This window comes from Podarcis pityusensis (genome assembly GCF_964106645.2).
Source record: "Podarcis pityusensis genome assembly, chromosome: 1".
NCBI classification, from domain to species: Eukaryota; Metazoa; Chordata; class Lepidosauria; order Squamata; family Lacertidae; genus Podarcis; species Podarcis pityusensis.
Genome location: NC_138028.1, coordinates 76,673,946 through 76,689,627, shown reverse-complemented (window position 1 = coordinate 76,689,627; position 15,682 = coordinate 76,673,946). Strand labels below are relative to the sequence as shown.

The window sequence follows — 15,682 nt, the reverse complement described above, 5'->3', positions numbered from 1 at the left end:
AGCAACCCTTATTCTAATCACTGCTTTTTATCCCTGCTTTACAGAACCATCCACTGCTCTTACCACCACCAAGATCTCAACTACCACGGAGACCACAACCACATCAACAACACCAACAACTACCACTTCCACCCCAACTCCAAGTACAACTACACCCATATCAACCACCACCAGCACTGAAACCCCTACAGTAACAACCACAACTACCACTACTACTCCCACTCCGAGTACAACTACTACAACACCGATACCACCAACCACCACCACTGAACCAACTACAACAACCACAACTACCACTACTACTCCCACTCCGAGTACAACAACAACAACACCGACACCACCAACCACCACCACCACTGAAACCCCTACAACAACCACAACTGCTACTCCTACTCCGAGTACAACTACAACACCGACACCACCAACCACCACCACCAGCACTGAAACCCCTACAGTAACAACCACAACTACCACTACTACTCCCACTCCGAGTACAACTACAACAACGCCGATGCCACCAACCACCACCACCAGCACTGAAACTCCTACAGTAACAACCACAATTACCACTACTACTCCCACTCCGAGTACAACTACAACAACACCGACACCACCAACCACCACCACCAGCACTGAAACCCCTACAGTAACAACCACAACTACCACTACTACTCCCACTCCGAGTACAACAACACCGACACCACCAACCACCACCACCACTGAACCAACTACAACAACCACAACTACCACTACTACTCCCACTCCGAGTACAACTACAACAACGCCGACACCACCAACCACCACCACCAGCACTGAAACCCCTACAGTAACAACCACAACTACCACTACTACTCCCACTCTGAGTACAACTACTACAACACCGATACCACCAACCACCACCACTGAACCAACTACAACAACCACAACTACCACTACTACTCCCACTCCGAGTACAACAACAACAACACCGACACCACCAACCACCACCACCACTGAAACCCCTACAACAACCACAACTACTACTCCTACTCCGAGTACAACTACAACACCGACACCACCAACCACCACCACCAGCACTGAAACCCCTACAGTAACAACCACAACTACCACTACTACTCCCACTCCGAGTACAACTACTACAACACCAACACCACCAACCACCACCACCACTGAACCAACTACAACAACCACAACTACCACTACTACTCCCACTCCGAGTACAACTACAACAACGCCGACACCACCAACCACCACCACCAGCACTGAAACCCCTACAGTAACAACCACAACTACCACTACTACTCCCACTCCGAGTACAACTACTACAACACCGATACCACCAACCACCACCACTGAACCAACTACAACAACCACAACTACCACTACTACTCCCACTCCGAGTACAACAACAACAACAACAACACCGACACCACCAACCACCACCACCACTGAAACCCCTACAACAACCACAACTACTACTCCTACTCCGAGTACAACTACAACAACACCGACACCACCAACCACCACCACCAGCACTGAAACCCCTACAGTAACAACCACAACTACCACTACTACTCCCACTCCGAGTACAACAACACCGACACCACCAACCACCACCGCCACTGAACCAACTACAACAACCACAACTGCCACTACTACTCCCACTCCAAGTACAACTACAACAACACCGACACCACCAACCACCAGCACCAGCACTGAAACCCCTACAGTAACAACCACAACTACCACTACTACTCCCACTCCGAGTACAACTACAACAACACCAACACCACCAACCACCACCACCAGCACTGAAACCCCTACAGTAACAACCACAACTACCACTACTACTCCCACTCCGAGTACAACTACAACAACACCAACACCACCAACCACCACCACCAGCACTGAAACCCCTACAGTAACAACCACAACTACCACTACTACTCCCACTCCGAGTACAACTACAACAACACCGACCCCACCAACCACCACCACCACTGAACCAACTACAACTACCACTACTACTCCCACTCCGAGTACAACTACTACAACACCGACACCACCAACCACCACCACTGAACCAACTACAACAACCACAACTACCACTACTACTCCCACTCCGAGTACAACAACACCGACACCACCAACCACCACCACCACTGAAACCCCTACAACAACCACAACTCCTACTCCTAGTCCGAGTACAACTACAACAACACTGACACCACCAACCACCACCACCAGCACTGAAACCCCTACAGTAACAACCACAACTACCACTACTACTCCCACTCCGAGTACAACAACAACGACACTGACACCCCCCACAACAACCACATCACCAACTACTGGTCCAACAACCCCCACAACATCTTCAACTACACATACAACCCAGTGCACCTGTTTAATGGATGGAAATACATTTTTTGAAGGTAAATATCTTAGGTTTGATCCAATACGTTACACTGATACAAATGAAAAGTCCCTTTTAATGTTAAATTTCTGTTTATTATTATTTTTATGTTATTTTGGTCCCGAAGATGACAAAAATGTTGTTGCTGTTGTTGTTGCTGGTTTCCTTTCAGAAATATTATAGAATAAGATAGGAAACAGTTATTTTAAAAACTAATGTTTAATTAAGATGATCAAGAAATCTGTTCTACACCTCCAAACTCCAGAGAAAGTATTAGATATCTGTTATACCACCCTGCATTGCTAAGGCATTCCCAAGAATATCTAACACAAAGGAGACAATGTGTGAAATAACAGGTATTTTAAAGGCGAACTGTGGTTCAAAGTGAATGAGGTATCAATACAAACGGGAAATACATCTGATAAAGCCAGCTGTATAAGTAAGGCTTACACCCATAGTGCTGGTTCCTAATATTGACAGATAGCAAGGAGATGAATGTTAGTAGGCCACTGTAGTCCATGTTCTGGTAACTTCCAGATTGCATACAGTACATTGAAGATAACTTGAAGACCCAGTGAAATTCATCACCATTCCAGTGAATTTGGGCACAGAGCTGTCTAGTCTATGTTTGGCTTAGAGGTTTCACCTTGGCAAAGAGGAAGCTTTTTGTTTTGTTTTGTTTTTATGCTGCTCACATTTTTGCATGGTGTTCCTCTATTGTATTTTCATTGATTGGAATAATAATAATAATAATAATAATAATAATAATAATAATAATGTTCCTGGCTGCGTTGAATGGCTCCATTTAGAGAGCAAAGTGTGGCTTATACATTTTGTTGTCAATAAAATAAAGAAATCATGGAATCTGCTGAGTAACCAGATTTTCAGCAGGAATGTAGCCCTGGAATTCAATTTTTCAATTCAGAAATTCAACTTTCCAGTTGCCTTCATCATCCCTCATCTGAAGCAATTTGAGAAGGTATAACTGAACAGAAAGCAGCCCCGCCATTGTTTCTATGCTTTGGTTCAGTTATTTATATTAACCTCTATTTCTCAAAATCTAGGTGATGTAATAGAAGTGGGCATGCACAGAGGCATGTGCTATCAGGCCAACTGCTCCTGGGGCTGTGAAGTAGTTTACAATTATTGGGATTGTTCTACCACTACACCACTGCCAACGACGACTACAACCACAACAGAGCCAACGACGACTACAACAGAGCCAACCACAACAGAGCCAACCACAACTACAACCACAACAGAGCCAACCACAACTACAACCACAACAGAGCCAACCACAACTACAACCACAACAGAGCCAACCACAACTACAACCACAACAGAGCCAACCACAACTACAACCACAACAGAGCCAACCACAACTACAACCACAACAGAGCCAACCACAACTACAACCACAACAGAGCCAACAACAACTACAACAGAGCCAACCACAACTACAACCACAACAGAGCCAACCACAACTACAACCACAACAGCACCAACCACAACTACAACCGTAACAGAGCCAACCACAACAACTATATCTATAAAAACAGAAATTCCTACTAGTACAACTCCAAGTCGTAGTCCACAGAAATCCACACCCACACCCACACCCGGACCAACACCCACACCCGCACCATGTCCATTTGAGAATGGGACTATTCTAGTAAGTATTCTTTAATGCATTGTAAATTAATACAGGAACATCTTCTTGAATTATTTTGAGTAGTTTTCTTGATCATCCCTTTTCAAAACTCAAACTGCTCTCTTAACATTTTCAAATGAAAAAAGTTGCTGAAAGTGTTACTGAAAGGGAAGCTACCATCAGTATGTGTTCAATGAGTTTCCTATTTGGAAGTTAATTTCGTATATTTCCTTTCTCTTGAAAAGGGTGAGTTACCACTGTTACTTGCTATTGTCCAAACTATAAATTTAAAGAGAGATAATACCAATGTTAGTTATCTGTTCATATGAAAGAAAAAAGACAAAATAATTTCTGATGAGTGTTGAGTTATAAAGAAAATAAATGTGGATTTTATCCACATTTGGTAGGCTTGTCATGCAATATGTTGGAAAAGTAAAGCAATATCACTACATACAGTCTTCATTTGGACCTGTCAGGCTAGAGCAGAACATTGGCAACTGGCTTTAACACATACAGGTTAGATTTACCTTGGCTGTTTCTTGCATCTTGTGATCTGGTGCTAACCTCAGAGAAAGCAATCTGATTTGGTCCTATTTGGGGTCTTACCCCAAATCGTATGCAAAGCCCTAGTGTTGAATATTGTACTTTTATTTTTTTACACTTTTACATTTAAAACACAAATAGAGCCACGAGCGTGCACAAAAATGTTCAGTGTGCACTTAAAACCATGCAAGACACCACTGAATATAATCTTCAGTCCTGCAGTTGAATTACTTGAATGAAACTGCAAGGGCATACGTTGACTAGGAAATGGTTGGTTACTCTTCTGATCTCTTAATATATACAGTATATTTGGATATGGATATTGTTCTATTTAAACTGTCATTTATTTTCTCACTTGTCTTCTCAAATACAGCCTGGAGAATCTATGTGGATTTGTGACTGTGTCCAGGCCTTTTGCATTTCAAACGAGGAGTGGATTTTAAAACCCATAAAGTGTGAACCACCACCTGAGCCCACATGTTCCAATGGGCTTGCTCCTGTTCGTGTGATGGATGAGAATAACTGCTGCTGGCACTGGGAATGTGACTGTGAGTTTGTATTGAAAACCTGTTAGGTGTTCTCTCAATGGATCCATATGCACAGGGGGAAAGGTGTAGTTTAGGGCTGCCATATTTCAAAGTTGTTGAGCTTTTTCAAGTAAAAACTACAAAAAATTTTGAGTTTTGGAGCTTTCTTAGACATTTTTGGCACAATTTAGCCCCTGTTGCCAGTTTTCCAGGACATTTGCCTGATTACTGAAAATAATCCAAGATGCCATTTTCGGAGGTGAATTCTAGGACATGTCCTGGAAATTCAGGATGTATGGCAGTATAAGTGCATCATATAACTTTTTGTTTCCCCTTTGAATACCTGTATCAGTTTAGAGCTGCAATTAGATATTTTGTGTCTTTCATATGTTTGAACATAGAGTGAGGGAGTTTCTACTCACGGCTCACCCTCTGAACCCTTTTCGGTACAAGGATTGAAAGGAGCCTGCAAACATATGCAAGAAATGCTCTTCCCTTATCACACACAGTAACAAAATAATCAATGCGAGGCATGGCTTCCAGGTCTAAAAAGACAGCTTCCAGAAAAGCATGAAGATTTGTATCTTATTTTTAGAATTTCACTTTTAAGTAGGTCCTGCACAAGGGGTTTGCACTGCCACCCACCCCCATTCTCCTCAATGTGCCACCCTGCTCCCTGTCAGTATCTTCTTCAGCTCACAGGCAGAGGTACCTGGCCTCCCCCGAGGCAATTGAGCGAGATACTGTGTGTTTACTGTCCGTCTGCGACCTCCGGCAGGCTAGGTAAACAAACCGGCGATCCTCCTCAAACGTGAGCAGGACACACCCTCCTCCTTCCTCCCTCCCTGCATTCCTTCCCAGGGAGGGGAAGAAGAGACAGACAGGAGTCCTTTCTACATGTTTTATTCCTGTCATTCAACAGTACATAGAAATGTGACTGTTCCCTTCAGACTCCATCAGAAGAGTCTCACACTCCTCCCCTGTACTTCCAGCACAGGTCAGATGACACACTGAGCTAACATCCGGTGCTCAGTACAGAGAATAGGCTCCACCTTTTCCCCAACAGTACATCTGCAAAACCACAACATCCTGTTTTGCATTCCAGCCATCTGGAGCTGGCTTTTGCCTTGGTGCTTTTTCCCAACATCCTCCCCCAAAAGCATCAATTGGCAAAACATTATCCAGAGAAGAAAACAAACAGTTGTTATACATATAACAGTCCCCTGTTGTTTCAGTTCCACCCTTGGAACTCCCCACCACTGGTTTCACCAGTGTACCTCTCTGGTTGTCTGGCTTCCAAGGAATGAGTGCTTCTGCATTACCTTGGCTAGCTACCCTCTGTTGTGTCTTTGTCTCTGACTTAGACACTGCTTCAACCTGCTTTGAGTTGTTAACAATAGCAACACACGCAACAGCTAAGTTAGCAAACTCTTTTGAGTACCTCCTCGGTGGTACACCCTTTGTAACTCTCTCAGACCTGCGTATGAGGTTCTGATCCTCTGTGCTCACTGGTTCAACCTCTGGACTCTGTTGAGAACCAGTAGCTATCAGTGGTTCTTCCTTCACCTGTGAAGGTCTATCCATTGTGTGAGATTTCCTCTCAATGACTGTTACAACTGAACTCTCTGAGCTCTCACTGTCGTCGTCAGTACCACTGTAATGTGTGACATCAGAAAAATCATCAACATCATCTGAATTGCCACCTGTGGGAAATGTTTGTTCTACAACCCGCTCTTGCTCTGGAGCACTCTCTAGGAACTTTGTGAGAATCACCTGACCAGATTCAGACAAAATTACTCTGTAGAGACCTTTTTCATATCCCACAAAAATGCCTCTGGCATTCTTTACTCCACCTGGAGCTTCTGTTCTCACACGAGACCCGAAAACCTTAAAATAGGCAACAGAAGGTTTTCTATTGAACAGCTTCTCAAAAGGAGAACATCCCAACTCTGTTGAGACTTTTCTCAACCACACATGAAGATAGGACGCTAGCGATTCGGCCCAATATTCATGTGGCAAATGTGAACTCAGCAATTGCGCATTCATCCCCTTTTGCAATTCTTTGTTCACCCTCACACAGACCCCCCTGTTCCACGCTTCTTGCGAAACTGCCACTTTGTGGTCTATCCCTTTTCCATCCAGGAACTTCTGAAACTTCTGTAACAGAAAAACTTGTTTGTCATCTGTGAAAAGACAATCAATGTTAGCATCATGCATACTTTTAACCTTGTCACAAAACTCCTGAAACTTTTCTAAAGTTTCTTGCGGTTTCTCCATCATATAAACCCAAGAATAATTAGTGAAACAATCCACACACAAAAGGTAATACTTTGCACTGCCTCTAGATGGTTCTAGAGGACCAATCACATCAGCATACACCCGCTGAAATGCTCTGTCGACCTTCTTGGTCTTAGTCACCTTCCTGGTGCTCACACTGGTCACACCTGCAAGAGAGATTTCGTTAGAAACAGAAGAATTACATTTCATGTAATCACTTTGATCAAAAGTCAACAAATACAGTCCATCTTTCTCTTTGGCAGTAAGAAACAGTTCTCCATCTTTGTAGATCTTGCAGCTTTTAGCATCATAGGACAATTTCAGTCCTTTCTTTGCAATCTGCGACACGCTCAGCAGATTAAATCTCAGTTCTGGAACCAGGTAAACATCATTTATAGTCAAGTTCAGACTCTCAAGATACACAGTCCCAATTCCAGTCGCTTCCAACTCTTGACCGTTGGCCTGTTTCACAGTGAAGCTTTGCTTCTTCAACGTCGAAAATAGTCCTCTGTGCGGGCACAAATGTTTTGTACAGCCCGTGTCGATTATGAACGAGTTCCCAACATCTGGCGTGGTTCCTTTCGCCATCATAGCCTTTGCAGGTTTCACCTGGCACTTGGTACGGCTTTTGCCTGACGCCTCAGGCTTCGTAGAGCTGCTCTTTGCTCTTCTTGACTGGCGCGGCTTCTTACAGTTTCGCTGTAGATGCCCAGTCTGTCCACAATTGTAGCATCGGACAGCACTCAATGCTACTCCATGCTTCCCAGTAGCATCATCAGTGGGGGAATTAGAACTCCGTTCCTTCCTCCCCCTGTCAGCAACACTCATTGCACCTTGTTCAGGAACACCAACAGTTCCTACAGCCACAGTTCCTGCACTCTCCCCTCTGGGGTCAAAGCTCTCCTCAGCTTTCGTTGAGCTCTTAGGAACTTGGCCAGCATCATCTTGGCTCACCCCTTCTGGGGTAGTTATTCATCCAGACCCTGATGAATAACTGTCTCTGGTCAGGGGAGATGGGTAAGGCAAAACTCCCCCCTTCTTGGCATCCATTTTGAATCCAAGCCTCTCTCACTTTCAAACAAGCTGTAAAATCCAACAGTTGTTTTTTTTCTTTCTCACGCAGGCAAAACTGCAAGTTGTTTACGGTCTTTTGCACCTGGCAGCTAAACTCTGGCTGCCATTGAAAAGTCCCTTCCAAGAGCTCGTAAACCTTGTAGCCAAAACATTCTCTCGTTTTGTTTCGCTTTCCCAGGCTCACAGTCCAGCCCCTCTGCCAGTAACTTTCCGTTACTTAGCAACAATGCATTTCAATAGGACATCTTATCAACCACAAGAATTTGTGGAATGCAGGCCTCTTCTCCCGGAGCTGTATTTTTCCAAGACGCAGCTCCCCGTGAACCAGTGAATTAATCTCAAACTGCGTTCACACTTTTAGCCCGAAATGCAGCAGCATACCTTGAACTTTGTTGCTCTGGAAAACACCTCTTCTTTCCACCAGCTGTCTGTGGAGCCTCTGGCTTCTTTCAGACGCTTGCCTTCTCCCTTGGAGCAGAGGAGGACAATCCACCAGCCTCTCATGCAGATGTCCGATGAATCGCAACCATCCTCTGCTACCATATGTCAGTATCTTCTTCAGCTCACAGGCAGAGGTACCTGGCCTCCCCCGAGGCAATTGAGCGAGATACTGTGTGTTTACCGTCCGTCTGCGACCTCCGGCAGGCTAGGTAAACAAACCGGCGATCCTCCTCAAACGTGAGCAGGACACACCCTCCTCCTTCCTCCCTCCCTGCATTCCTTCCCAGGGAGGGGAAGAAGAGACAGACAGGAGTCCTTTCTACATGTTTTATTCCTGTCATTCAACAGTACATAGAAATGTGACTGTTCCCTTCAGACTCCATCAGAAGAGTCTCACACTCCTCCCCTGTACTTCCAGCACAGGTCAGATGACACACTGAGCTAACATCCGGTGCTCAGTACAGAGAATAGGCTCCACCTTTTCCCCAACAGTACATCTGCAAAACCACAACATCCTGTTTTGCATTCCAGCCATCTGGAGCTGGCTTTTGCCTTGGTGCTTTTTCCCAACACTCCCATCCTCCTCTTAGTGGCAGTAGCAGTGCCAGTGGTGTTAAAGAAAAAATATGTTTGTGTTACAGTAAGTGAGGGTGAGGCGCAAGAGGAGGAGGAATGGGGGTTGGTAGAGGAGAAGGGGGGAGTGGCACCTGGAAGCCATGCCGCTAATGCAAAAATATATGTTTTGCTAATGAGCACATATGCCTGATAATACAAATGGAGATGTAAAACAAATTGCTTCTTTGCCATCCTGTGTTTTGATGTTATTGTATATCTCACAAGAAGGAGATTCCAGTTTCTTGAGCCATTAGTGCTGCTAGTGGGGCTGACAGTCTCTTACTCAATGTCACAGTTTCTGTGACAAACTCCATCTAGATTTTCTCAGTGCAAGAGCCATTAGGCTCTCTTCCCCCTTCCTGAAACAAAATGTTATTCATATTCCTCTGTGTTATGCCAGACAAAAACCTACCAATCAATTTTATTGTCTCACTAAAGGCTACTGCACCGGCTGGGGAGACCCACATTATAAGACCTTTGATGGCCTCTACTACAGTTACCAAGGCAACTGTACCTACACCCTGGTGGAAGAGATTGTAAAAACCATCGACAACTTTGGAGTGTACATTGATAACTATCACTGTGATCCAAGGGAACCAGTGTCCTGTCCACGTACTCTCATTATAAAGCATGAGACTCAGGATATACGCATACACACACTCTCATCTGTTCCTATCAAAATAGAGGTATGAGTCAAATGCCTTTTATGATTTAAAGCTACACTCTGCTAACTAGATAATTAATAACAGATTTGAAAATTAGTTTGTACTGTATCTTCCTTGACTCATTTTTCATGACATTTACACAGTTTAAACTATAAACTGTTAACATGCTACTTTGGGTTGAGTTAACGCTTTGCCAACAATACAGTGGTGCCTCGCAAGACGAAAAGAATCCGTTCCGCGAGTCTCTTCGTCTTGCGGGTTTTTTCGTCTTGCGAAGCAAGCCCATTAGCAGTTTAGCGGATTAGTGCTACAGTATTAGCGGCTTAGCAGGCTTAGTGGATCAGCTGATAAGCGGCTTAACGATAAGCTGATAAACGGCTTAAGGATCAGCTGATAAGCGGCTTAAGGATAAGCTGATAAGCGGCTTAACGATTAGCTGATAAGCGGCTTACCATCAGCTGTTAAGTGGCTTAGCCATCAGCTGATAAGCGGTTTAGCGGCTTGGGGAAAAGGGAAAAAGGAAAAAAACCCTGCAGGAACTCGCAAGACATTTTCGTCTTGCGAAGCAAGCACATAGGAAATTCGTTTTGCGAAGCACCTCCAAAACGGAAAACCCTTTCGTCTAGCGGGTTTTCCGTCTTGCGAGGCATTCGTCTTGCGGGGCACCACTGTAAGTGATTTGGCTTCTTAACACAGCCTAGGATCCAGTTGTGCCTATTTGTCAGCAAAATGGCCTATCCATCAGGAGGGGAGTTTTGAAGAGGCTATGGGGAGGAGGGAATAATAGAATCATAGAGTTGGAAGGGACCCAAGGGAAGGAAATGTTCTATTGTGCAAGTGAAGTCCACCCACACAATGTTAGATTTCATCCAACAGATAGATAGATGATAGATAGGTAGACAGACAGACAGACAGACAGATATAGATTTATATGCTTAAAAGCCAACCAGCAAATTGACTAAAACAATTCCTTGTTCCTTTTCTCTGGTATGCCATAGTCCTGCATTTAAAAATGCTGTTTGAAAAGATACAATTTTTTATTCTAACTATTTTACATCCTTTCCCACCCTTTGGATATTAGGTACTCGTAAATGGGAATGTTGTGAATTTACCTTACACAAAATATGGTGTGAAAATTCATCAGTTAGGTATGAATTACATGGTGGTAATTCCTGAATCGAAGATAAATATAACCTTCAATGGCATATCTTTCACTATTCGGATGCCCTATGAACTATTTGGCAACAACACCCAGGGCCAGTGTGGTAAGGATTATTTTGTTTTTTCTTCTAAAATGATACACTGAAAAGCAAATAATAAGAACAATATCAGAAATATAAAGGTGAACCATTATGGGAATACATTAACAAAACTAAGTTAAACAGTAATAGTAATATATTGTGTGCAAGCAGCTTTTTACTATTAATGAAAATTGTTTTCAAAAACACACACCTAATGATACTTAGAAAGTTACGTGCTATAAGTTCTGTGAATTCATCTTCAGACCTTGTATTATTAGTATTGATAAAAATAATAATTAGTAACATAATGGAAACCAAATGATGTACAGCTGCCTGAACTCCTCTGCTTTATGTCAATTTTAGGTACATGCACCAATAATACAGCAGACGACTGTCGACTGCGCAATGGAGACCTTGCAGAAAACTGTGTACAAATGGCAGATGACTGGTTTATTACTGATGACTCCAAACCCCATTGCCCCCGATTGCCCCCGATTCAGGAACCAACAACCCGCCCGCCCTGCGAACCATCTCCGCTCTGTAAACTTTTACTTGAGGGGTAAATGTGCTCTTACCAATTTTCACTTTGGGATTTGTATCTGTTTAGTTTGGTGTTTGGTCTTCATTGCTTAAAAGTTTGGCTTCTTTCTTTCTTTCTTTCTTTCTTTCTTTCTTTCTTTCTTACACTTGCCTGCTCTTCAGAGTGATTTTGTTTTAGAAATTCATCCTATTTCTGCATGGATTTTTCTGGGGTAATGGAGTCACCCAAAACTAAGGGTTGTTTTCCTGTTTTTAATCCAGTTGCACAAATACAACTTTTGGATTCTGATATGCTTCTTTTTTAAAAAAACAAAACAAAACAAAACATTTTGAGCACTTTTATTCTTTTTTAATTCTTTTTTTGTGCTGAAAGTACTTTACAGTGTTTTATCTGTGTTTCCCACAAATGCACCCCTGCATCCCCTTCATTACACTGAAGCTCCCTGCCCTCTCTAATCATAGTGTTGACAAATGACAATTTGCATTCTATTTTCCCATAGAGAATGTACCCCTGGTCTATTATATATTTCTTACAGATCATCTGATTCATTATACTCTACATTGGCCAATGATATCCTCTGATAGGGTACTTCTGGGGGTTCATCAAGCCCCTGGGGTTTGGTTGGCCTTCACTCAGGGCTGAGCCTTTAGTGTGGCAGGTCCTGCACTGTGGAAGTCCCTACCAGCAGAGGCTTCGCAGGAACCACCCCTCTCTTATTTCAGACATCTTTTTAAAAAATGGCCTTTGCAAGATAAATTTTCTCTTTCTACCCAGCCAGTATTGATTGATTTTTCTAATTTTGTTTTCTATGGACACTGTTGTCGGTTTTATTTTTATATTTTATATAGCACCTTGTTATACTTTTATGATGTTGATTATAAATGCATACATAAGTAAAAGTGTGTGTGTGTGTGTGTGTGTAATGATGCATTTGTAGAATGAACAGGTTCCTTGATGAGATAAGCATGGATCATCAGTACCTAATACTGTTTTTATTCTTCCTGCATCTAGTGAATTCAAGAAGTGTCATGATGCTGTTGATTATGAAAACTACTATGCAGCCTGCGTGTTTGATAACTGCAGGATTCCCGACCGTGGCATGGAATGTGCAAGTCTTCAGATCTATGCATTTACCTGTGCAGACCAAGGTGTCTGCATTGATTGGAGAGGGCTTACCAATGGCACATGTAGTAAGTGCATATTTCTTAAATTCATCTGGAACTATTTGGGACAACTGTAGAGCTGAGATGGGGAACCTGTCGCTCTCCAGATTTTGTTAGACTATTAATTCTCATTAGCCCCAGCCAGCATAGGCACTGATCAGGATTATGGATGTTATAGTATAGCAGCATCTGCAGAGCCACAAGTTCCCCATCCCTGTTGTAGAGTTACTGGGTATGCCTTCACAAAAGCCCACTAGCACTCTCCCATGAGTGTCTTAACTCAAGAACCATACTGTAGGTGAAGTGAAGGGATGATGTATAGGGTTTTGCCCATCTGATTCCCCTGTGTGGACTGTACAGTCCATGGTTCTCCATAGCTTCTGTAGGGCATGAATTCACATGAATGCATCCAAACATTTGCACACATGCATTCTGTTATTTAAGTTATTTTTTAGATCTAGTCGCAGATACAGTTTCCCAAAAGCTTATTGAAATACTTTTATGAACCCTGCTAATAGTTGGATATCTCAGATTCTAATAGAAAATGCAACTCTGAAAATATATTTTTCTTTTTGATGTTTTTGTTTAAAAACAGTTATCCAACAGTTTTAAAGTGCTATCACTTAGACAGAGATTTTATTTCATTGAGCTTAAAATGCCCCGGGCAAAAGCAAGTAGGAAGCTAGCACCCAATGAGTAGCTGATGAATGAGCGGGAAGGATGGAGATAGGCCGCCATAGGTTATTCTCCATTCTCTCTCTTCTTTTTGTTGCCAGTTCATGATGGCACCTTATGGTGGGCTGTGCCAGGATGGACAACTATGTTTTCTCCGCATGCAAGTAGCCTATGTTACTTAGGTTATTGAGTGTGCCCAGATAAGGAAGGCACCATTAGATACTATCACTGACCAATAAGAGAGAAGAAGGTACAGAGATGAGAAAGTATACACTAATCAGTTTATCCCACCTTCTGTGTTCCTCACTCAGTAGTTTCCTGCTTTGTTTGTTGGGAGAGCCCATATCCTGCCTTGTTTTTTTGTTCTCGGTTTAGAAATGCATACAAGTTAAAATAGGCTGTTCTCTTTCAGGAAAAAATCATCATGGTTAATATTGCTGATCCTTCTGCTTCATTAATTTTTCCCTTTTTTAAAAAAAAAATCTAGGCGTCAGCTGCCCATCTAACAGAGTCTACAAAGCATGTGGTCCTGCTCAAGAGGAGACTTGCAAATCAGGGTAATTACTTTCCCACCAGCCCAATCTCAGTACCGTCTGTCTGCATGAACTGATGTGATGAGCTCTTTGGTACTGTCACTTAGTATAATATATGTGTATTGTATATAATGAAGTAGAGTTCCTATCCTTGGTTTCGTAGTCCACAACACCTTAAAATCCCCCCAAACATCACTGTCTGGCCTAGAAATTCCACACTCATAGTACATGCCAATCAGTGTGCAGTTCACACATACGCTTGGCAAGGGTGGTACAGGGAGCACCCTGGCCATATATGCCATACATGTGATGTAGGTGCTGCAATATGCATACAGTTCTACAACCTTACTCCCAATTTGTTTGATATTTCACTCTCCATTTCAGTAGGAAGCTCACATTAATCAGGCCTGTTCAAATATTATCTCACTGTATGAGAATACAGTCTGCATTTGGATGTGGACGAACACTAACCAGTTCTTCACGACACATTTACTCAGCATTTGGTGACTCTCAGGTCAATGTGCAAAGGACCTCTCTTGGAATGCATTCTGTTCATATACCCATTAACCATGGTCTTTTGTTGCTGTGGATTATTTCATGCATAAGAGATGGTGCAAGGCATGAAACTCGGTCCTTACCTGAGTTAATCTGTAGTAACTCCACAAATTTTACTGGCTGGATTATGTATGATTTTTTGTTACCTGAAAGGCAGTGGAATTCTCTGCCTACTTCCCCTGAACCCACCCTGTCATCCTTGCACAGACCCCTATAAATATATGTTGTTTCCATCATGCAACACAAATAAATATATGACATCCATATGTGGTCTCTAGAATGCAGTGCAATATTGACACAATCCAGAACATCCCCCAAATCAGAACAGTTATTTTCTCCACTCGTACATCAGCAAGTTGTGACTTCAGCTATATACCTGTATATCTACAGATAAAGGGATATTGATAGATATGTCATAGATTTATCATTTGAAATGTCATTGGCTTAAATTATAAATTTCTGTTATGCTGTATGAGAAGAATCCTGACTTTTTGAACTGTTTATCTATTGTAGCTTAATAGGAGTCAACCAAACCCAACAAATTGAAGGCTGCTTCTGCCCTGAAGGGACAACACTTTATGATGCTGGTGTGGATGTTTGTGTGAAAACCTGTGGTGAGTTTTCATTCTGATTCTTCTTTCCCCCAGGAATTTAGGCTACAATTCTATGACCCCTGGAAGGGTATTGCATGGGCCATAGGATTTTGTAGATCTCCTTCTCTGTGGGTGGAGAGCTGTAGAAACCTCTACATATGTCCCTCTTTTG

The 15,682-nt window shown here is 42.8% G+C and overlaps 1 protein-coding gene across 1 annotated transcript in view; it reads left to right on the top strand.

Annotated features, from left to right (window-relative positions):
• MUC2 (mucin 2, oligomeric mucus/gel-forming) overlaps positions 1-15,682 on the top strand; it is a 73,121-nt gene that overhangs the window by 45,140 nt on the left and 12,299 nt on the right. The window contains exons 34-42 of the mRNA XM_080981895.1: positions 45-2,435; positions 3,481-4,088; positions 4,984-5,158; positions 9,983-10,230; positions 11,291-11,474; positions 11,814-12,009; positions 13,003-13,181; positions 14,317-14,386; positions 15,431-15,531. Coding sequence (XP_080838021.1) covers positions 45-2,435; positions 3,481-4,088; positions 4,984-5,158; positions 9,983-10,230; positions 11,291-11,474; positions 11,814-12,009; positions 13,003-13,181; positions 14,317-14,386; positions 15,431-15,531 — 4,152 coding nt within the window. The remainder of the gene's footprint in view (positions 1-44; positions 2,436-3,480; positions 4,089-4,983; positions 5,159-9,982; positions 10,231-11,290; positions 11,475-11,813; positions 12,010-13,002; positions 13,182-14,316; positions 14,387-15,430; positions 15,532-15,682) is intronic.